The 24,046-nt window shown below is 47.1% G+C and overlaps 1 protein-coding gene across 5 annotated transcripts in view; it reads right to left on the bottom strand.

Moving 5' to 3' along the window:
- LOC137593398 (unconventional myosin-IXAa-like) overlaps positions 1–24,046 on the bottom strand; it is a 67,316-nt gene that overhangs the window by 22,831 nt on the left and 20,439 nt on the right. For 3 of the 5 annotated variants that reach the window (XM_068312066.1, XM_068312067.1, XM_068312068.1), the window contains exons 3-10: positions 11,662–11,756; positions 11,382–11,444; positions 10,546–10,645; positions 9,503–9,556; positions 7,328–7,425; positions 7,123–7,249; positions 4,044–4,133; positions 711–827 (exon numbers count right to left, since the gene is read on the bottom strand). In XM_068312066.1, coding sequence (XP_068168167.1) covers positions 711–827; positions 4,044–4,133; positions 7,123–7,249; positions 7,328–7,425; positions 9,503–9,556; positions 10,546–10,645; positions 11,382–11,444; positions 11,662–11,756 — 744 coding nt within the window. Of the gene's footprint in view, positions 1–710; positions 828–4,043; positions 4,134–7,122; positions 7,250–7,327; positions 7,429–9,502; positions 9,557–10,545; positions 10,646–11,381; positions 11,445–11,661; positions 11,757–24,046 lie in introns of all 5 variants that reach the window. The other 2 variants (XM_068312064.1, XM_068312065.1) reach the window with 1 other exon arrangement.

Raw genomic sequence — 24,046 nt, 5'->3', positions numbered from 1 at the left:
CACACACACACACACACACACACACACACACACACACACACACACACACACACACACACACACACACACACACACACACACACACAGATGCTCCCACAGGGTCTGATTTGCCAGCTGCCACTCCAAAACACACACAGGGAAATTTTCCCGTCTCACCACTCCCTGCCTTCAGGAGCGTCGAACCAGAAAGCAGGAAATTAAGTTAAGACAGACAGACAGACAGACAGACAGACAGACAGATGACAGACAGACAGATGACAGACAGACAGACAGACAGACAGCTGGCTAAAGGCTCCTGTATCGATCATCAATCCTGAAAATAACATTTAAAAATTAAAAAGATTTTAGGTTTGGGCTCGACGTCTTCTGCAGGACGGGATGACGCTCTTTTGTCCCACGTTCTTGAACGTAGCTGGATATGGACCACATGTTTTACTGGGTCCCCCCCCCCCACCCTCCTTCATTTCAGTCTTATCTAAAATCAAACCACAATTTTTTGCAAGATGAAGAAAAACATTTAAATGTTGGATTTAGAATCCGTGCATGAGAAATAAAAGATAATAGAGAAACGTTTTTAAATCTTTGAAGGAGGCGTTCAGGGACCACACGAAAACAAATCTGAGTAGCTGAATTTAGACTATTCAGAATAAAAATTTTAAAAAGACACGTCAGACGTGACGACGCTGAACGGACGGCCGACGCCCTCTCACCTTGGAGTCGTCCTCCAGGTCCTTGTTGTTTAGCAGCGCGTGATTGGTCCTGAACACGATCCAATCAAACAGCGCGCTGTACAGCGACTTGGCCATGGAGTCCCTCACCGTCCCCGCCTACACACACACACACAGAACATGTCAGGACTTCCTGATTAAAGCCATATGGATTCCATCATGTGGAATGGGGGGGGGGGGGGGACGCTCTTTAAGACTCGCTGCTTTCCCTTCCCAGAGGTCGCCGCGCTTCTTTACGCCGGGGGTCACGCCGCAGCAGTTTCAAAATCCTGACCCGGTGTGGAAATGAGGGTTTCGTCACACGTGTGGAGAACGCCTGTGGATTCAAACACGCTCGTCTCCCAGGACGCACCAGTTCCACGACAGTTCCTTCACCATGGATCCTTAAACGTCTGGTATAATCTGGATTAAAAACATCAGGACCTCTGAGCGCGAGGGTTTCGTTTCGATTCAAGCATCTCTACGTACAGATCTGGACATCATTGAAGGATCTCTGGCAGCACGAGATGTTCTGATTGGACGAGGACAAAATAAAGCTGCTTCCTCTAAGGGTCCACAACTTTATGCCAAGAACCAGACGACCCTGTTCATGATAATCCCATCACTGCATATTTAATTCAGCCCATACTGGAAGCAAAAAACTGAGGGAATGGAACGTTTTTTTATCTAAACGGATCGATGCTGATTCCTCACGTGGTTCCAGTTCCGGTTTTCAAAAAGTGACGGCGCCAGGTCTTGTAGACAATCCGAGGCCCTGGTTAGATAATCTGGTAAATCAGCAAATTATTTTTATAAGAATTAAAAACAGAAATAATCCCCTGAACACACGATGAAGCGGAAACCTGGTCCCCACTCTTGCATTATTTATTGCTTATATTTTTAGCCGGCGGCGCCGTGATGTCATCGCCATCAGGACGTTATGTAAGGTGGAGATGAATAATAAAACATATGAAAGAGACTGAGACGCTTCAGCGGCAGATGAGACGCCAGCATTTGACATGCTAACAGAGCTAGCGCCGTCTCTGAGTTAGCCGTGTAATTTAATTATTCATCACAATGGGACCAGTGAAGAAGAAGAGGGAGGAAACACGGCTGGGGGCAAACGGGTAGAAAAAGTTTCACCGCAGGGTCGCTCAAGAAAGAGAGAATTATGAGCAGAATTTTGTCTGAAATTTTCTTTGCGGGGTGTAACGGTTCTGGGGGTCACACCAGAGGAACTCTGTTAGCGTCGTAGCTGCAGGACGCTAACGATGCTTTTGCAGCATCAAACATGTCAGTCAGACGACACGTTATGTTGGCACGCATGTGTCAAATTTGCACGTACGTATCACTTCCTGTTTCTCCAGGGCAGATCTGAAAACGTCGGAATCAGTCACGCGCACCGGTGCTAACGCTAATTCACACGAGATAATATATTAGCCTCAGCTAATATGTAGCTTTGGCAGGGAAAACACATCTTAGTGAACTTAAATTTTCAGTGAAATATGTTATTATTTCATAAATTTTGGGGTAAAAAAAAAAGCTGTGATTTTTATTTATTTATTTGATTTATTTTGATTTTTATCTATTTTGATTTTTTATTTTTATATTTTATTTTTCGCAGGGAAGCTAATAATTTAGCTCTACCAGATTTCTCCAGTCACAGAAGAAACCGATGCTTTTCTGGGCCTCTTGAACACAACAAGCTGGTTTAGAAACCTGGATCCATTCATCATTTTCTGAAACCTGCTGACGGAAAACGATCACGCTGGTGGAAAAACAGAACCAACCAGCAAAATTAGGAGAACAGGAAGTTAGCATCTACTTCCTGTCCTGTTATTTCTCACATTTCCAAAAACATGCGGTGGCTTTTTAGGTGGAGTAGCGATGGTAAAATTACCCTTGGGTGTCAACATGAGTGTGAATGTTGTTTCTCCACGCGTGACGGACTGGTTGTCTCGACCATCACGTCTGGGGCGGTGCTCCAATCCCGCTACGAGTGTTTAAAGGATAAGAAAATGGATGAATTGATGTAGAAAGCTGGAATCGAAAGCGAAGGCTGGACTGCTGCTTTCAGCTGAGGCACCGAGACTCTCCTCTGGTGTCCAAGACTCAAAGACGTTAAGAAACTCCAGATTCTGACCTCCTTACCGGTTGCCAAGAGCATTTTCCCTCCTTGAAAAGAGAATTACTTTCATTACCCTGGAACCAAAACCAAGCGATTCATTCCACCTGACTCATCCAGAGACGATCCAACCAATCGTCTGCAGCGGACTGAGGTTATACAGGACAGACATCTTGCAAAAAAATCACCCTGTCTAAAGAGAGAGAGAGGACGGGGGGGATGTCTAAGAAGAAGAATTTTCTGAGAAGAACAAGCAAAATTGGCAAAAAAAAAAAAAAAAATTCCTTTCTGAATTCCATCAAATCAGGGCGGGGCTTCGCAACCAGAGGTGGATGTGGTTTACATCTAAAAGATCTGGTGGAGAGGACGAACTTCCTGCTCTCCACATCGTTTCATATCGGCGTCTTGAAGCAACGTTGACAAAGATTCGTGGATCCAGGTTTCTGAACTAGCTTGTTGTGTTCAAGAGGCTCAGAAAACCATCGTCAACGTTGGCCGACTGGTTCTGAGACTCTTCTCTTGGGGCTTCCAGTTAAATCATTCTAGAACATTTTTTGGGAGGGGCTGAACTTCCATCCCACCACGTGGAGCTCCGGTTGAGCGTTCATGGCGTCCTGGAAGAAGCTCCTCGGTGTTTGTCTGAGGAACATCTGATGTGTCTGAAACATGTGACCCAAGAAGAACGAGACGGAACGAGAGGCGTTTGGCTTCTACTCCAATGGAGGGTGCACATTCCTGAGACCAGACCACATGATTGGAGAGATGGGGGGGTGTGGGGGGGTGGGGCGTGAACAACCATTGTCGGGCTGAACTATCCTGTAGATCAGAATGGGGCGTGGAACCGGAGCTTGGAGAAAAGCCCAAATTCAGGTTCTGAGATGGAGCAAAGGATTCTGGGATGGAACGATGAAGAGACCCCGCCCCCCCAGCGGTAGACTGTCTGGGTCAGGTCAGGGATCCAGGAGGTGCATTCCAGTCCAGACTGCTGCCTGAACGGGGGTTAAGTCGCGCCGCTCCCAGACTCGACAGGAAACAGGAAGTTGCAGAGGAAGAGACCCCCATCAAAAGAGCCTTAGAGAGAGGCGGGGTGGGGGCAGGGGAAGCACCCCCCCCCCCCAAACGCAAACTGAAGGGACTTTTTATTTGCTCTCAGCGTTTGTTTGCCTGTCGGACAGGAAGTCGTCTGCTAGCGTTCGGGTTCGCTGCGTCACCTCGGCCAGTTTGTAGGGAACGATGAGCCGCTCCCCCACCGTCATCGTCTTCCTGGTGGTCAGCGCCTCCAGCAGCATCTCCTCTTTGACCTGGGGGGGGGGGGGTAGATGGGAGGGGGTAAAATCAGACGTGAACTTTTGCCATCTTTTCCTTAGCATTAGCATATTAGCACATAAAATCCTATACCACATGGGTAGCGCTACGCTACGCGTCCTCACACGTAGGTTCACAGAGATGCTAATCTTGGCCCCCAGATGAGTGTTTGATGGCGGGGGGGGGAGGAGGGGGGCACACCGTTAGCAGCAGATATCACTGCTCACATCTCCTCCATCCACAGGGATTAAGGGATTGGGATGAACAGCTGCTGCTCAGCCCGTGTGTGTGTGTGTGTGTGTGTGTGTGTGTGTGTGTGTGTGTGTGTGTGTGTGTGTGGATAAGTGACGGTGCATCTATGTGTGACTTCATGATGCCTTCAAAAGGCGTGTTCATGTCAGCGTTAACGGCATTAAGGGTGTCGTCACGCCGGCTTTGGGTGTGTGTGTGTGTGTGTGTGTGCGTGTGTGTGCGTGTGTGTGTGTGTGTGCGTGTTGGGGGGTTAATCAGACCTCATTTTCACACTGTCTGATAATCTCTTCAGTATGAGCAAAGCCTATTGTGCATGTTGGCGACTGGTCTTTAGCTGCTATTAGCGTCCTTAAAATAACCTTTTTAGTCTCTCATGTCTGAAACAGATGTTTTATTTTTTTATATATAAATTTTTACATATATATGTCATTGAAATTTTTATATAGAACAAAGTTTAGACAAAAAACCCCCCCGGCCAAGGGGCTGCGGTGGGTTCGCGTCCCACGGTGAGGGGATCCGGTCTGTCGGCCGTCCATCAGCTGCTCTGACCTCCACTTCCTCTTCCACTTCCACAGGAAACAGGAAGTCCACGCTTGCTTCATTCCTATTCATTCATCAATCCACACTGGGGACCCAGAATCCCCTCCTTCTTCATCACATGACTCCCAGAGAGTCTTCATTAGCACGAAGCTAGCGCCAAGTTCATTACCTGCAGGACTGACGCCGCGTGTTTTTAGCATGTTTAGCATCTGCTCGCAGGACAAATGTGATGAATTTAACCACCTTTTAACGCTTCTGGTCCATAACGTTCCTCCATTGTTTGGCGCCTCAAACGCACCGGAATGCTAATGAACCAAAGGGTTAACGCGCCTCAAAAATGCTGCGTTGTTGCAACTCTTGAGCCAATTTCTGGTTTTCCTTTCTCTCTCTTTGCTGGAGGAATGTTTTCGTGCGTCTCCGGGGACAACCAGCCGCCGTCTCTGCACCGACCAGCAGTCATCCAAATAAACTCCAACTTAAAACCGTAACCCGGAGCATGTGGCCAACATGTGGGCCGGCTCGCGTCAGCGCTCCCCAACGCGAGCAGGCAGGGATGCTGAGGGGGGGACCCTGGCAGGCCTGTCCGTCGCCATGACAACCCTGATGGGATGTTGACAGGAGTCTCCGACACACGTCCCACATTGTTGTGTCGGCAACTCGGCGAATATCTGGCTAAGTGTTGACGTTGCTATCGGGGGACTGGGAAGCATCAGTCCCCTAGCAAAATCAGCATGGTGTATGTGTGTGTGTGTGTGTGTGTGTGTGTGTGTGTGTGTGTGTGTGTGGTCTGCACACCGTCACACATGTGTGTATTCCATACAGCATGTTTTTCCACGTTGCTCTTTCACAGACAGAGACCGTAGCCCAAACTGATTCATGCGCCGGACAATAACGGGATGAAGTTCAGGAAGATGTTGAGGCGTCGATCAAAGCTTCCTGAAGAGGCGGCGTTCGCTTTAGCGTTCGTTTTCTCAGAAACTAGGTTGTAAAAATGTTAAAACATATTAAATGAGGCAGTAGAGGAGGAAGGAACCAGCAAGAAAATTCTGGAATAAGTCTCCAAAGTTGCGTCGTTATTTCGCCATAAATATTTTGTGGATTCAAACGCCCGACATTGACGCTGCAGAACGACCGGATTCTAATATTTGTGCGGACTGTTCCTTAAATCTCTCAGGTCACACAACAAGTGCTTGTTCTCAGCGGGAAAGCTAACTGACGCTACGCTAACGGACGCAGCCTGGAAACAAGCGTCGCTTTGTGGCGGCGGCGGCGTGAAGCACCTCTTCACATCGGTTGTCACCACAAGCTGCGAGTCCTCGTCTCTCTGAGAGGTTTTCTTGTCGAGCCCCCGATGGGAGCTCCGGCAACAGGAAGCAGAATCTCAGCGTGTTTCAGAAAAACAGACGGGGAAAAAGAAAATTGATTCGCTTAAATGGATGCTACTTGTTTTCTAAAGTTCACTGAGTCTGTGGGGTTTTAAGTATCTCCAGAGGGCATGTGATGGAATAACTTCTGGAGACAGAATGGCAAAGAAAGTATTTAGGGAGAATAAACAAGCCCTGCGGTAAAGCGCTGCTCCAATTCTCCTTTTTTATTATCCATCATAGTATTTGGACTATTTTATTTCAGCTTGAAGTCAGGAAGACAAAATGTTCTGGATTTTTTTTATTATCATATGTGATGTCCGATCTTTTTTAAATGAAAACTTCATAAAGTAGAACCTCAAGATACGAGCTGCTCGACATACGAGTTATTTGAGATACGAGTCGTGCTTCAGGACGCCACCGCTAGTTGGTGGATGGATACGACATCAGTGAGACCGGATCTCGTTCTTTACCACGTGTTGGCGGATGGATACGACATCAGTGAGACCGGATCTCGTTCTCGTTGGTGGAGTAAAGACGTAGCTCGTGTGTTCTTGTGACTTTTGCGTTTCTTTTCCTTCTTTATCGTTGTTTGTGTAACTTATATGTAATTACTTATACAGAGGTAAAAGTCTGCATGTCTATTGGTTGATAAAAATATTTTTTATACATATAATTTAGGGAGTTTGGGGCTTTTTTACAAGGTTGGAAAGGATTGAAATTATTTTATTGTAGATTAAAATGAGCTCATAAATATAATTCCCGGTCGGATTTGATCTTGACGCTTCGTTTTTAACCCAGCCAATCAGATGACTTCCTGACTTCTCACCTCCAGCAGCTCTGAGATGATGGGCAGGACCTCCAGGTTGCAGATGTCGATGGAGTCGTCTCTGTAGGTCTTCTTCTTGTAGCGGATGTTTCCCAGGTGGAGGATGGCCGACAGCAGCGAGAAGATCCTGAAGGAGAGGAGAAGCACCGGTCACGTGATTCAGACAGGAGGTGGGCGGTTCCTCCCGGAGTCGAACCCGTCTTACTGTTTGCGCGTGTTGGGCAGAAAGCCGACCATCTCCATGGCGAGCTGCAGACGCTCGAAGTCGTGCTTCAGATCCTCTCCTTCAACGGTGAAGCAGTCCTGCTGGTGTGAAGAGGAAGAACCAGAGAGAGGAAGAGGAGACGTCAGTGTGTGTGTGTGTGTGTGTGTGTGTGTGTGTGTGTGTGTGTGTGTGTGTGTGTGTGTGTGTGTGTAATATCAGCACATTACTGCACTAAATGGTCCCAAATGTTGGCTCAGGCTAACACAAATGCTAAGCTAACACCAGCAGAGGTGGGGAAAGACGCTGTTGTGTTACTGTGGGTTGTGTGTGTGTGTGTGTGTGTGTGTGTGTGTGTGTGTGTGTGTGTTCTCCGACCGGTCAGCAGCGAGCCTCAGGCTGTAATTAGCACATACCACAAAGTCCATCCAGAGAGAGAGAATACCCACAATGCACCCCGGGTCGCTTCGCCGGAGCTTCTCCGGTTGCAACAAAGGCTTCGCGAGCGACGGCGAAAACCCCAAGAAAAGACGCTTTTCAGATTGCTGAGTCGGCTCAACGTGATACGTGGAAGGAAGTTGAGAAAATAAAGAGATCAATTTTGGCCGGTGGGGAGAGAATAGTTTGGTCAAAACCGAGACCGTCGCTGTTATTAAAGAGAGACGGGATGATGGAGAAACAATCTGCTGCTCTCGCTTCAGCGAAGCTGAAGTTTCTACGCTGAACCCGGGTGAACACGGGTCCGGTCGAGGACTTTTCCTGTTACACGCCAACACGTGTTGGGTCGTGTTTGTGTTGTCACGCCGCCCGGTACACGTTCCAAAACTAGCATGCCACCGCGTCACGACGCATTCCACAGAACCAGAGAGACACCGAAACAGGCAACAAAATGCACACACACACACACACACACACACACACACACACACACACACACACACACACACACACACACACACACACTTATCACTATTCAGAGTCCTGAGCGTCTCTGTTTAAGTGCAACGTGACCCCGCCCCCACAGTGAAAGGTCAAAGGTTAAATAGACCCAAAGGGTTGGTCAGATGCTCAGACAGCTGTCACAGGCTGATCAGCCGTGTGTGTGTGTGTGTGTGTGTGTGTGTGTGTGTGTGTGTGTCTGAAGACGGTGACATCATCTCCTCAGACGGCGGGGTCACAGAGGTCGCCGACCGGCCCTTGAGGGAGACGCTGTGTCAGCAAACAGCGAGAGCGGGACTAAAAGGCGGCGCGGACGGACGGTGTGGCGTTCAAGGACGCGTCTGACATCAGGATTTATCGATACTTCAGTTGCTGAGATGACGACATTAAAAACAACCTCTGGTCTTTTGTTCAAGCAAAGCCAACGTAGCACAAAGCCTGCTGCTAGCAGCGCAAAGCTGGAGCTACATCTGCTAAGCATGCTAAGCTAGGTGAGCTAGGTGGAGATTACTCCGCATCTTTTTTTTTTTTTCAGTCATGCAGGAAGAGGATTTCAAAATAAGAGCCTGAAATGACTTTTAACTTGCTGAATAGAAGCCCAGGGTTTATGTGTGAGGGGGCGGAGTCAAAGGGGAAATACAGGAAGTTCCATCCATCCCACACACACACACACACACAAACACACACATACACACACACAAAGGACACTAACAGGGAAGATTCAGGATGTAAGAATAACTTATTGATCACTCATTATTTCTTCGCATAAATGAATGCTAGCTCTGTTCTCCTCCTTATATTGATTAGCAGTGTTATAATCCAATAATCCTCCACCTGATGATAATTTAATCTGCACACAAGCATGACCAACACTAACGTACCGGCAAAAAGGTGAAATCCTGAACCTTCCCTTTAAACATCTGGACCTCATCACCATCACAAAGCATCAAGCCAAACATCAGATTAAAGGGATTCCTTAATCAATAATCAATGGAAATACCTCCATTTAATAGGATTGATTTTAAAAACAACCAATCAATAATTTTTTTTAGCATCATTTTTAGCTCTTTAAATGACGGTATCCCTTTAAACGTTTCAGAGGCGGAGCTTTCTTTGGACGGCGTCGAGACGACGAGACCGAGGAGCGGCACGAGAACCAGGAGCGCCACGGCACACACACACACACACACGCACACACACACACACACACACACACACACACACACACACGATACTGACCAGGTCGGTCTCATAGTAACTGTCCCAGTGGAGTTTGTGTGATTTCTTTGTCATCTGGAATCAAGGCAGAGTGAGTGAGGAAGGAGAACACACACAGTGGCACACACACACACACACACACACACACACACACACTGAAGAGAGAACAGGTCACACGGGGTTAATTCAGGATGAACACAACAGGAAGTAACTCCAGCGGTCTGATATAATCCACGTCTGACCAGCAGCGGCGTCCACATCGTTTTCATATCCTCGTGTTTTTGTGTGGAAACGATCAGAATAAAATCAGGCGTGATCAGGTGTGAGATGTTGCCGTGGAAACGTTCACGGACGTGTTTTTGCCCATTCGGCTGTTTTTAATATTAATTCCATAAGAAATGAAAAAGATAAATGTTCACTTTTCTCTTTGGGGTTCAGTTGTTTTTAATCAAAAAATATTTCCAAAATGTTCCCTAAATAGTTCCCTGATTGTTTCGCTAAGCTAATGCCATGCTAATCTTTCCCACTGATGTTTGTCAAAGAGAAGCAGATGTGCAGTCAGATCAGCATAAATCTGACCGTTTCTATGGCAACCAGGTGATGGTAAGCTTCTAAGCTCTGTTTAGCATCTCTGCTGAATAACAATAGCAGCTAAATGAGTTGCTATGGCGACCAGCTGTTTGTTAATTTGTGCGACGAGCAGGCGGTCGCTAACAGTTGGTTTCCAGCTTCACGTGGATTTATCGCTCCCTTTTTAGAACCCGGTCAAAACCGTTCATCTTTAACTGTTTCATTAAAAGAGGAGAAGCTCCGCCCCCTGAGGGAGGAGCTGAGGGGCAGGAGGAGGAGCTTGTCACGCCTCTGCGACCCCTCCCACAGGAGGACACACGACCAGCCGGCATCCTCCGCACGAGTCGGATTAACTCCTGTTACCATGGAAACAGAACTGCATAGTAAGAGGGTATGGTGTGTGTGTGTGTGTGTGTGTGTGTGTGTGTGTGTGTGTGTGTGTGTGTGTGTGTGTGTGTGTGTGTGCTTGCGTGTGTGTGTGTGTGTGGGCGCACCTGATTGAGGTAGTGGTATTCCTCAGGTTTGAGCAGATGGAAGGCCGTCCTCTCCTCCTCGCTGGCGCCGGCCAGCAGGTAGTAGAAGACATGGTAGTTCCTGTTAGCACACGATGCTAACATGTCAGAGGCTAACACTCTACAGCAGCAAAAACACATTTCCTGCATTGATCTGTGGAATCCTCTCCCCTCAGAGGGAAACCGAGGACAGCGGCGTTAACATCTCCTCGCCAGGTGAGGCGGCGAGTCGCGCCTACAGACAGGAAGTGGAATTCTATTGCAGCGATGACGCAATAATGTTTAAAGTTGCTAATGAGGGGATGTCAAGGTTGATTTACACATACATAGGTGTATTTTTCTATCACCTCAATCAAACTAAGATAAAGGTAGACGTTCAGACGCCTGAACAAAAACCGTTTCACACCAAATCCACTCGGTTCATGTCTAAAATCACGGAGATATTTAATCGGCGCTAACAAACAGCCGCGTCTCGTATCTGCAGATGATCAGAGAGAAACCAGATCTCCGTGTGGATCTGACATCTTATCTCCCAAACGACAGGAAGCTGACGGCTCGCCGCTTCCACCCGGATTCCTTTCTGATGTTTTCGGGAACAGATCTTCACGACTAAAACGTCACATCTGGACTAAATCAACGAGTCTGCGCATCGGAAACGCGTTAGCTTCACGACACAAACATGATTAGTCACAACCCGACATGTCGGATGCGTCGACAAAACGCAGAGGGGTCAGCGGGTCTTCGCCATCCGACCTGCCACACTTCATCACCCACAATCCCTCCTGTCAGCCGGAGCTCTGCTTCCCGTCTCGTCTCACCTCTCGTTGTGCTCCTGGTACACCAGGCGGGATTTCTCCAGCAGGTACTTCTCCACGTAGGCTCTGGACACACACACACACACACACACACACACACACACACACACACACACACACACACACACACACACACACACACACACAGTCAGAGCACGGATGATAAATCAGCCGACATCCGGCGATAACGTGACGACAGAAGAGCTGAACGCAAAACAGAAGTAAAGGTAGTTGTGTTTTTAGTGTGTGTGTGTGTTCGTGTGTGTGTGTGTGTGTGTCTCACCCCCTGACGGTGCCGCTCTCCTGGTAGTTGACCTGGATGAACTTGCCGAAGCGACTGGAGTTGTTGTTGTGCGCCGTCTTAGCGTTCCCAAAGGCCTGAGGAGGAAACACAGAGAGTCGGGTTCAGGTTCAGGTTCAGGTCAGCACATCCAGACAGAAAACATGGGGGCACAGGTGAAAACATGGGGGCACAGGTGAAAACATGGGGGCACAGATGAATACCCAAGAAGCATTTGGTGAAGACGTGGAGGCACAGGTGAAAACCCAGGAATCACAGGTGAAAAGACGGAGGCACAGGTGACAACCCAAGAAGCACAGGTGAAAACACGGGGCCACAGATGAAAACATGGGGGCATAGGTGAAAACGCGGAAGAACAGGTGAAAAAATGGAAGCACAGACAAAATCAGGGAGGCACAGGTGAAACCCCAGGAAGCGCAGGTGAAAACATGGGAGAACAGGTGAAAACACGGAGGCACAGGTGAAAGCCCATGAATCACAAGTGAAAACATGAAATCGCAGGTGAAAACCCAGGAAGTACAGGTGAAAAGACGGAGGCACAGGTGACAACTCAAGAAGCATAAGTGAAAACATGGAAGCTCAGGTTTATTAAATAGTCCAACAGGAACAGTTAGAGCTAAAAGGTCTGAATCAGTGATGTGGGGGGGGGGGATTAGTCCAACAGGTGTGTTCAAGGGGTAATAATAATAATATATGATAATAACCTCATGAAAACCTTTGGAAAATGAGCATCTATCACGAAACAGTATTTATTTATCAGTCTCCAGATTTAAATGACGTCTTCGTCCTGATTTCAGCTGATTTCAGCTGATTTCAGCTGATTTCAGCTGATTTCAGCTGATTTGAACGGTTTGGAATTCAAGGTTTTAACTGGAAACGTAATGATGGGAACCAAAGAGAAAAAAATGTGTTGGAGCGGAGGTAGCAGCGACCAATCACTGCGCAGCAGAGGTCATGAGGCTCTGGCAGGGACCCACAACACACACACACACACACACACACACACACACACACACACACACACACACACACACACACACACACACACACACACACACACACTGACACACACCAACACGTCAACCACCACTAAACTGCCAAATTCCTATAAAGGCAAACACACGGAGTTGAAAACACGAAGAAGTATTTCGGGGATTTCTGCGAATGGCGAAGATGTTAGAGTGGAAATAAAAGAGGGAGAGGATGTGATGAAGGGCGAGGAGAGGGGAGGACATCCATCCAGGACGGAGGAGAGGAAAAGAAGACAAAGAAAGGAGGAGAAAGGACAAAACCAAGGACGAGTCCGGAGCGAATGAGGCCGGGTCGAGTGTCGATGGAGGGATGGGAGAAAAGAGGACGGGAAGGGAAATCGATAAAAGTAAAGCAAATAAAAGACGAGAAGAATGGGAGAGGATAGAAGGGGAAACATGAGGAGGGTAAAAGGAGGAGGGATGTGAAACATTAGCATTTTAACTGGGTGGGGGGGGGGCACGGGGGGGTCAGGATGACGCAATCTGTGTTTAGACGATATGACAAAATAAAAGAATAATTAAATGACTTCATAAGAACCAGCAGACGGAGGGATGGAGGGATGGAGGGGGGACAGGAGGGGGCGTTTAGTAGGTGGAATAACACGGTTAATAAAAGTACCCCCACGCCCCCCCCCCCCGACCTGACACATTTAATGAGCCAATCAGGACAGGCCGCGTCCCGTTTCCTTCCTTCCACCTCTCGTTCTCTCCATCACATCCCTTCCTGACCTCCTCCGATATTTAACACATAAGAGTCCTTCAGAGAGGGAGGGGTCGTACCCCCCATGATGATGTCACCACTGTGATGTCACCTGTGTCTCGCCTCACCCGTTCTGATCTGATTTAATGGATTTTAACGTGTTATTTAGGACTGAATAACTTTTTGGGAGCTGAACCCGTGAATTAAATGTTAAATAAAGGTTTTGTGTTCAATGTTTAGTCAGATTTAAGCCAATATTGAGAGATTTATGTCAAAATATTGAACCAAAAACACGTCTGTGGATACAATAGCGTTCCTGACGCACCAAAAATAACATCCAGAGGTTTGGATTTGTTTGAATCTTTGTCTGAATTTATGACAGGTCTTCAGAAAAATAGCAAATTACAGTTTTATGGTTCTTCTATTTTTAAAAAGGACGTGTAGCCTGGAGGAACGCTTCAAAGACGGCCGACAGAAATAACTTAAAACACATAATCGTTATTTTAATTTAAATTTACTGTAACTCAATACAAGCTTAAATTAGCCGCAGCTTTCGCCTGGCGCAGCCCTGGGGGGGGGGTCTGACCGTTTTAAGCATGTTAAAAACATCTCGACACGCCACGCACACGCGGCTAACGCAACGCTTAGCCTCCCATATGCTACGCTACAAGTTGTGACCCCACAGTTTAATCCTGCATGTGTGTGTGTCTGTGTGTGTGTGTGTGTGTGTGTGTGTGTGTGTGTGTGTGTATAAATACTGGCAATGGCCTATTTTAAACCTTTTTCATATACAAGGCGCACTGCATTATAAGGCGTACTGTCGGCTTTTGAGTAAATTAAAGGCTTTTAGGTGCGTCTTATAGTGCGAAAAACACTGTAATTTCCTGGATCTGTTTCAAATTAAAAGCATCTCAGGAAGAAACACACACATCTCTTCATACATTCCCTAAAATGACATTCTTTACCTCAAACTGTAAAAGAATACGACACATAATCAGTAATAGAGGACGCTGGATAATGTGTACAAAGCGGATGAAGTCCGTCTTTGTTTTGTTTTCTTGCTCAAAGCTTTTCCCGCCCTTCTCTTTCTCTCTCTCTTTTCTGTCCTACACTTCCAGCTCGTGGGACGAGCCCTGCTTTCTAGGAAAAAAGGAAACGAGGGAGGGAAAAGGAGGCGATGGCGGTTACATAATCCCGACCGGTCACACTCCGCAGCAGACGGCATGTGCAGAAAAGACGGGTGACGTTAAAAAAAAAAACGACGAAACCTAACGCAAATGCTAAAGCAAAAGTTTACCGACTTCTGCGAGTAAACAAACAGTAAACACGTCGTTTAGCACTCCCAAAGTCAGTCCAGGCTTTTCCAGACGACCGTTACCTCACTTCCTGTTTAGACATTGAATTAAATCTACTTCTTTTACTACTGCAGTAATCCCTCGTTACTCGCGGTTAATTTGTTCCAGGAACCACACACAAATAACAAATTCCGCGACATAGCGAACTATTTATCTTATTATTCACGGTAATTTAAACGTTTATGAACCCCATACTGATAATAATCCACCTTCTATCTGCACTGCCTACCAAAAATCCGCGACGAGGTGAAGTCGCGATGTGTTGATGCGTGAATGCGCTAGGGCGCTTTTTTTCTACATAAAGATTTCGAAGCTAAGCTGCACGATAGTTAGCTTAGCTTAGCATAAAGATTAGACACGGTGACGAAAGGCTAATTGAGCGCGCCCTTCCTCCAACCCATCTCCGCCTGGTCTTCAAAGCTACGTCTGCTTCAACCATTTCAGCCTACTCATCGGCCGCCGCCGCCACCAGAATCTGAACACACCCACAAAGGCATTTTCTTGCCAAACGCCCGTCTCCTGATTGACGGAAATCTACTTGTGCGATCTGCGTCTCTGACATATTCAAATAATAAGTTGATTAATCGTCGGCCTCGACATCTGCTGGAGAATTCCCATCAGTTACGCCGTTGTAACTCGAACGGGTTTCAGCTTTCCGACAAAAAAAAAAAAACCCCAGCTTGAGCGAGTCTCTCCGGCGTGGGAGTCGTCGTTGGCTAACGGCGCTCTGCTATTAGGTGACACGCTGGGAGACGGAGGCTCGACTCATGTGGTGAGTGAAAGCAGTTAGCGTCACCGTGTAACGACTGGCGCTCCACGTTAAAGAAACCCTCGCTCGCTGACGATCAACCATCCGAGTAAATTCCCAGTATCTGTTGCCCGTTTCGACCGCAGGAGATGGAAATGAGCTTATGTTGGCGTTCGTGTCCCCAGAAGGGTAAAACAGACACGGCTGTCGAACGTGAAGGTTTATTCTGGAAATATGTGGTTAAACCGTGTGTTTAATGCATTCTTCAGCGGCGGGAATACGAGTGTGTGAGTGTGTGTGTGTGTGTGTGTGTGTTCCGTGGAGGTTATTGATATAAATTCAGACGTGAAACACTATCCCGCTAATACCCATCAAAGTTTACACGACTCTGCGTGAAAGTGGAACATGAAGTCGTCATTTGTCTTGGCAGGTGGAGGATTTGTTTGATGTTTCGCCGTCAGGGTCACGCTTTCAACAGGGGAACATTACTCCATCCGCGCACACACACACACACACACACACACACACACACACACACACACACACGTGCAAGGTCATGCCTCCAAAGCGCATCTTTACTACAATGCATCGCCGCCCACATAACAGGAAACAGGAAGTAGGGAAAGTCACGCAAGTGTGGGCTGACGCCAATTGTTGATTAGCTTGGAGCTAACAATACAACAGGAAACACGTGGCAAAAACTCCTGTTTGTCACTGTCGGACATTTTACATCATCACCACCCCCCCCCCCACATACACACACACACCCTCTTCCTCTGATGCTGCATCCTCATCCTCATCGCCACGGCGACAAACTTTAAACAAACAGACGCTGTCGCTGTAAATATTTCTGCATCTTTTAAAGCGTTGAAACGTAAAACCGACATCTGCACGTTTTACTTTTTTTTTTTATTTCGACTGACATATTTGTTTATCATCAGGATTAAAAAGTAGAATCAAATGACGGTGAAAGAGGTAAGGGGTTGTCATGACAACGACAGAGCATCAGGAACTACCTGAAGCCCAGAACCTGGACGTGAAGCTCAAGAACTCTTTATAGATGAGAGGAATGTTCTGAGGAACTCCCACACAGAAGTAAGGTATGTGCAGCAACACAACAATTACCACTAAAACATTTACCCAGCATCCCCTGCGTCCCAAGACCAATCACACGTGGATTTATTCCTCCAAAAACGCTCCTAATTCTGTTCTATAAACATTTAAAGAAGATTCTGCCAAAAACATCTGTGGAGGGAATTTAAAGAGCGTATTTAAAAGATGACAGCTCACATCTCTCTCACACACACACACACACACACACACACACACACACACACACACACACACACACACACACACACACACACACACACACACACACACACACACACACACACACACACACACACACACTCCTTCTCGCTCCATAAATGGCTGCTGTCGCTCCGGTGCTGAACCACATCTGGATCCCATTGGGCCTCAGGAAGAGCAGAACGCAGAGGCCCAATAAAAGCCTCCCTCCACACAGCGCTGTCAACAGGCCCTCCACCACCGTCAGGAGGACGAAGACGAGGAAGACGAGGAGTGTTAACCTCAAAATGAGTACAAAAAGGGAGGAAGAGGATAAAGGGAGTCGTAGAAGGAGGCGAGGGAGGAGAAGTCACACGGGTTTGTGTGATTTTATTAGAATTCGTGCCAAAAACACAAAACGGATAATTTATTAAGATGCCATTTGTGTTTTTATCTCCTTTAAGGGAACAGTTTGAGCTCATTTATACTCAGATTAGAGTATAAATACTCTCCCGCGTCTGGTATGGCAAAAATGCAGCCAGCTGCCGGTTAGCTTAGCGTGAAGTCTGGCCTGATGGCGAGAAGGAAAAGAATTTTTTAAAAAACCAACACGTTGTCTGTAATCTAAGCTGGACTTATTGTGACATAAAGGGAAACACAAAAAACACTTGAACGCACCACGGCGTGACCTGTGACCCCGCTACGCTAACGACGTAACTCGGCGTGGGAAAATCCCGCCATGGAGCGTGATGAAGTGTTAATCCCCCCCGAGAGCTCGCCTCCCTCTCGCGGTGTGTCGGTGTGTGTGTGTGTGCGTGTGTGTGTGTGTGTGTGTGTGTGCAGCAGTGAGATGATTGATTAGTGCAGGAGGGGCGTGTGAAGTGGGGCTGATGTGGTTGAAGACACGTGTGACGTGTGTTTACTCCAGCGTCACCATAAAAAAAACAATAAAGTTTATCCATTTGAATGTTCTCTATTGTTGTACTGAGGGTTTCCTCTTCTATCTTGTGATTGGCTCCATCGGGTTCATGAATATTAATCACCGTTTGGCAGATTTAGAAGCGCTTCCTGGATGGGATAATTTCGGGGCCAGATGGGAAGCCTTGGCGGGCCAAACGTGGCCCGGGGGCCACCGGTTGGGATCAACTGATCGTTTTTGAGCTGGAAATCCACTGCATGAGTTTTACTTGTTATCATCACACAAAAGGACTGTCTAAAAATCATATATTTGGTCTCCTGTAATTTGAAAAACAGCTTTTGCGATCAATTAAAAAAAAAAAAAAAAACGAACTCAGAATCCACAGAAACCCGGACGGCGCGCAGGTTTACACATGGCTCACGTATCCGTAACGTCTTATCCGTCTCAGACGCGTCGTCTGGATGTGATTACAGTAACATATCCCTAAAACAGCGGCTTGAGCGCGTATCGGTAGATCCTATCAATACTAATCTGCAGCGCTGACTCAGCAGGCCCAACGTTCCTCCTTATGAGAACCAGATCCTCCTCTGATGGACGCCGCATTAAACCCATTATATGATTCTATTAGGCATCAGGCGGTAATATTTACATTTCACAGATGGAATCGGGGGGTCTGGCATCCGTCCGGTAACACAGATATCACATGACATGATCCGTCAGGGATCCGGCGTGAAATCCTCTGGATGCCGCCGGCAGACTATCTAAACGTTGAGCATCTTTATAGTATTTGTACGTGTTTGTGCGTACATGCTCCTGCTTTGTTTACTGGGTGTTTTGCAAGGGAAGAGAACACTGATTACAACCCAGGGCATTTCCTCCCTCCTCCTCCTCCTCTTCCTCCTCGATGCTTCTTTGCTAAATTAGCTTCATTAACTTCTCACTGAGCTCATCGTTTCTCTTTGTCGGCTCTAAATCTTTCTCTCATATACTCTTTAAGCAGCACACAAATTAGCGATAGACACAAAAGTCAAACTAAAGCTATTCAGTGATAGCATTAGCATTAGCACTGGTGCCAATTCAGGCAATGCATTCGATTTATTTTGCAATCATTTTGAATTTCGTCACAACGTGCGCTTATGGACGCGGATTTGCAGCCAAAATTTAACGTAATTCATGTCTTTGGAGACGCGTCCCATGTGTTGGTTGGTCTAAACGCAGTCTAACAACGTCTTGATTCGCTTCTCTACTCATTTCCTCGTGTGACTTTCCACAAATTACTCCCCCAGCATCACGTTTCTGTACAAACGTTAGTTTACTGGAGAGGAAAAAAACCCCCCCCGACAGAAACAGCGGCTCAGCTCCAGTAAAGGTCACGATAAAGGTTAAAGCAACAGCTTAAGTGGCCAAAACATCACCAACAATTTAACAAGTTGGTTTGACAACGAAGGTAGTTAAACTACATTTGATCCAGACGCCTCATTCAAGTACTGTGGAAGTTCGGCTATTTGGTTTCTACGAGATGAAAAAAATGGAGAAAAGGAATAACGAAAAGAAATTCTAGGAATGACAAATCAACCCGGTTCCGTCTGAAAGGTCAAACCTGGTGAGAGGAAAAGTTAAGAGTCATCCTCTATCTTTGGGTTGAACCTCACAACACACTCTGGCCACAGGATGACATCACTCCACCGTGTTTGGTGCCTGTATTTCCCGTCTGTCCTTGAACGCCTCACTGCTCCATCATTCCTCAGCCTTCAGTCTGCGGGCGGTTATGTTAGCAAAATACAGGATTATCATCAGCATACATGAGATTACATCAGTGGAGAGATATGTGATACCACACACACACACACACACACACACACACACACACACACACATACACACACACACACACACACACACAATCTCAAAATTTCGAGTGTGCATTCTTAATTTCCCTTTGGGGATTATAACAGTATATAAGATTTAAATAAATAAATAAAATAAAGTAAAAAAATAAAATAAAATAAAATAACAAATAAAAAAAATAAAAAAATAATAATTAGAACAAGATTTTTTTTAAATTAAAAGCTAGCATGCTAATGTGCTAGTAGCAGGCCGATATTTAGCAGAATGTCAGCTTTTGCATGTTAGCGTGCTAATACTGGTTCATATATTAACAAACATTGCATTAATAATCTTAGCCTAGCAGCATTAGCAGAGAGTCGAGGTTGTCCTGACGTATCTACAGAAATACTAAATGAATCGTTGGTTGCATTTTAGCTAAAATGCTAAGCACTTCCTCTTTGTCTGCCTGAAAATGGAGATTTTTTTTTTTTAAACATCTAAATATTTTGTAATAATCGCCGGCTCTAACGCTTCCACCAACTCCCACAAGGCTGATTATCATCTTCATCGACTTCCTGTTTCCTCCCCTCGCCTGAGACGCTTCAGCGTCCAGGATGATGCGATCTGTTTTCGACACAGACGCCAAAAAATTACAAACAAACCGCAAAGGTGGAATGACCTCTGACCCCGGAGCGCTGAGGCCGCTGCGTTACGAGCTTCTGTTGTGTTTATGGGGAGGAAGCTGTAAAGCAAACCTGCGCCATCAAACAGGCGTTCCTTCTGTTCCCGGGTTGAAGACGCCGCCGGAGGCGGAGCCGGGCGATGGGACATGGTGATTGGACGGTAATGGCGGTTGTGTCGTTAGCGTTATTAACGCAACTGTTAGCCTGCGTCACCTTCCTCCTCTGGACGCGTCTAAAGCTTGAAACTGGGGCACTGGAGCGCTCGCTGCTAGAAAACGATTGTTGCTCTCGTTTATTTAGGGGAGGATTTCACGCCCCCCCCCCCTGTTCTCCCTAATCCTCCTGCTTCCTTTTCATCTCTCCATCCCCCCCCCCCCGTTGCGCCTTTGGTGCTGTACCGGCTCGGATGGAGAGGAGATGAAGGCAGGGAGGAGAGAGCGCTTTCATCTTCATCTGTTGGGGATGTTTCATGTAGGGGGTGGGGGGCATCAGGTTCTACCACCCTGGCGTATCTGACGTGGGTTTACCCCTCCATCATTGAAGACGTGGCTGCAAAAGAGGGGTCGATATGACAGAACTAATCAGGTGGAGCGATCTGATTGGCTCTCAAATGCCCTCTTCTCCCTGATTGGCTTGTCTTTAACGACTAGCATGAGAGTTCTCGTCTCCTCTAATCAATATTTCTGCTAAATTAGGAAAAAATCTGTGCTAATTGGAGTTTAATCGGGGGAGCAGGGCGTTTAGTGGAGATCTGTATGGTCGATTTTGTCTGATTATAAGAAAAAACGAGAGAAGTCGCTCGGTTAGATCCCACTTCTGCACCTTCCGTGAAGTTTAGGGGAAATCCAAGCAGCAGTTGTTGAATATTTCATGCTAACAAATCAAACTGAAAACCAGATGTGGATGAAAACACGACGGCGGAGGATCTTCTGAACTTCACCGTGTTTTCAGGCTCGTAGCGTTTCTCCCGCCTGAACGAAATGAAAAGAAGCGACATCATTCAACGCCGCCGTCACGCTCTATAACGCCGTATGAGACTTAAATGATTTAACTTATACGTCTCATTGTGCTCCTGTAGATATATTTAAATATAATATATACTGTATTCTTCATTTTAAATGTTCAAATGTTGTTTGACTGCCCAGTTTGAGGTTCTCCTGCATTTCCCGGTTTGTGAAATCTTGGCGTCTCCAGATGCTAAGCTAGTCTAGTGGTTGATCTATTCTTGTTGATCCATTGAACGCGTTCTCCCTGAGGAACACCTGACTTTCCACAGGCTTTGGGGTTGACGTACAGTTGGGTTTGATGTGTGCAGCTTCTTCGCCTCGTGTTTGTGCAACACTTTGAAATTGTGTTTTGAACAATCTATTTAAAGCAGGGATTTGGTTTGAGACGCCGACATGTGACGAGGCTCGTCTGAGGATCTCTGCGCACCATATGCTTCCGCCGGGCGCCGGGCCGCCAATTAGAGGCAAACCCTCGTCAGAAAAAACGCACAAACAGACGCGGTGAATGTTTTCTTTAAAAACTGGAAATAACTCTTCAAAGGGAGGAAAAGGTAACGGGTGACGCTTGGAGTTCTGACGTGTTCCAGAAGGAAATGAAAAACACCCAGAGTGTTGATTTGGATCAGGATGACGATAATCTCTTCTCTCCATTGCAATGCGTTTGATTGGTGATGAGAACAAACCGACGAGATCGAGAGCCGCTCATCCAACGGCGACTCTCGTCTGTTATCTCATCTGTGTCACCGTGACGACAGACGCTGATCCAATCAGGACCAACTGGACAATCAACTTCCTGTCACTGGTCGATCGGGTGGAGATGTGAAGAGACAAAGATAGATAGATAGATAGATAGATAGATAGATAGATAGATAGATAGATAGATAGATAGATAGATAGATAGATAGATAGATAGATAGATAGATAGATAGATAGATAGATAGATAGATAGATAGATAGATAGATAGATAGATAGATAGAGCCCTTGGCCTCGGGTCGGGTGCTGAGCGGCGTCCAGGTGTAGCGTGACGGTGGCGTGTCGGAGCACACGGTGTTCATCCGTGTGTGGAGATACATCCACATTGTGCTTCACTTCCTGAGAGGAAAGACAAACGACTCCAGAGAAAGAACCAACGCGGAGGAGACGAGGATAATCCAGTCAGCAGATGTTTGGAGCTCATTGAAGAGCGCTTGTTGCCCAGAGGATGAGATTATGGGATGGATGTGCTCACAGAAAAACACACTGGCCCGTTGAACCGGATTAGCCAACACGCCCACCGCAGAGTGCTAACGGATCTGAGGTGAAGGTGTGAAGGAGAGCAGGATAAAGACTGAGAGAAGACACAGTAGGATGCTTCAACCACAAACACCTGACTGTCGACAGCCAATCAGAGAGAAGCTCCTCCAAGACCAGTCCTGATAGAAGAACTGGTCCTGATACCAGAAACCATGGTGCGAACGAACGTTTCCCATTCCCCTACTGCTGGAGAGCTGAATGCTAACATGTTCTGACAGGCACCACAGAGGTTAGCATCACACACACACACACACGCACACACACACACACACACACACACACACACACACACACACACACACACACACACACACACACACACACACACACTTCCTTTGCAGCAGCATTGATTTGGTCCATTAGGTTCAGCAGCTTCACCGACTCTGGCGCTGCTGCTGTACATCAGCTCTAAACACACAGCGTGGGATTTAAAGCAGCGTCCAGGTCCTGGTCCAGGTTCTGGGTCTAGGTTCTGGGTCTAGGTTCTGGGTCTAGGTTCTGGATCTAGGTTCTGGTGCTAAAAGACACACCAGCATTTGAAGACAAGTTAAAACCAGAGGAACTGAGGAACTACCTGGTGCCATCCATCAGCCACGGGGGTCACTCTTAACTACGCCCTGTCCCTGAGGGCGTAGTTAAGAGTGAGGGGATGGGGTTGGGGTGTTTTGGGTGGGGATGGGGGGGCATCAGGATGGGAACCATCTGCTGAAGAGAGTAGGCTCGGACACTAATGCAGGAGGCAGTTCTGAAACACCGCCAGAGCAAAGTCAGGCCATCATCTGGTCGGAGCAGCCCTGTAGGAGTCCGCCACCCCCAGACCCAGACCTAGACCCAGACCCGGACCCAGAAACAGACCCAGAACCAGAAGCGCTCAGCTGGTGGTCAGCCTCACCCCCAAGGCCCAGGGAAACTATTGGATTCCCTTCCAGGATGATTTGACGACATGACCAACTTGTAGGTCACGCTAAGTGTTTCACAACGAGGTGTAGAATGACTAGAATAAAGAGATGTGCTACAAACGCTTCATTCATGCTAGCGTTAGCTGTCAGCGATCACAAAGGCTTATTATCAGCAAGCTGCTACACAGACAAAAGCTGTAACCGAGATGACCGTCGCACAAACCCGCACGGAAAGGTAAAAGACTCTCCATACGGTCGACAATGGAGCCACTACAGATCAGAGGCGTGAAGTTCAGATGTTACAGTCGGTTCTCACGGGGGTGTCCTCAACTGGCTGATCCGCCAATCCCTCTTTTGACCTTGAGTCATTGATCTTATTTAAATCTTGTGCATCCGCCGCGAACCGACGGATAACCTGAGATCGCCCAACGGCCAGACGACCGGACGCGAGGACTTCCCATCAGCCTGCCAGCTGCCTTCCCGTCAGCGCTGCCCTGCTGGACGCTGATATCTGCTGTCGCCCGGCTCAGATAACAAACGTCTGTCCGTGGCGAGTTATTTAAAGGTTGTTTCACGATGGGGGTCCAATCGGAGCGTCTGGAGAACCTCTAAGT

The sequence above is a fragment of the Antennarius striatus genome, chromosome 4 (assembly GCF_040054535.1).
Source record: "Antennarius striatus isolate MH-2024 chromosome 4, ASM4005453v1, whole genome shotgun sequence".
NCBI lineage: Eukaryota > Metazoa > Chordata > Actinopteri > Lophiiformes > Antennariidae > Antennarius > Antennarius striatus.
Note: the sequence above shows the minus strand (reverse complement) of the source record. Positions and strands in the feature narration are given on the sequence as shown.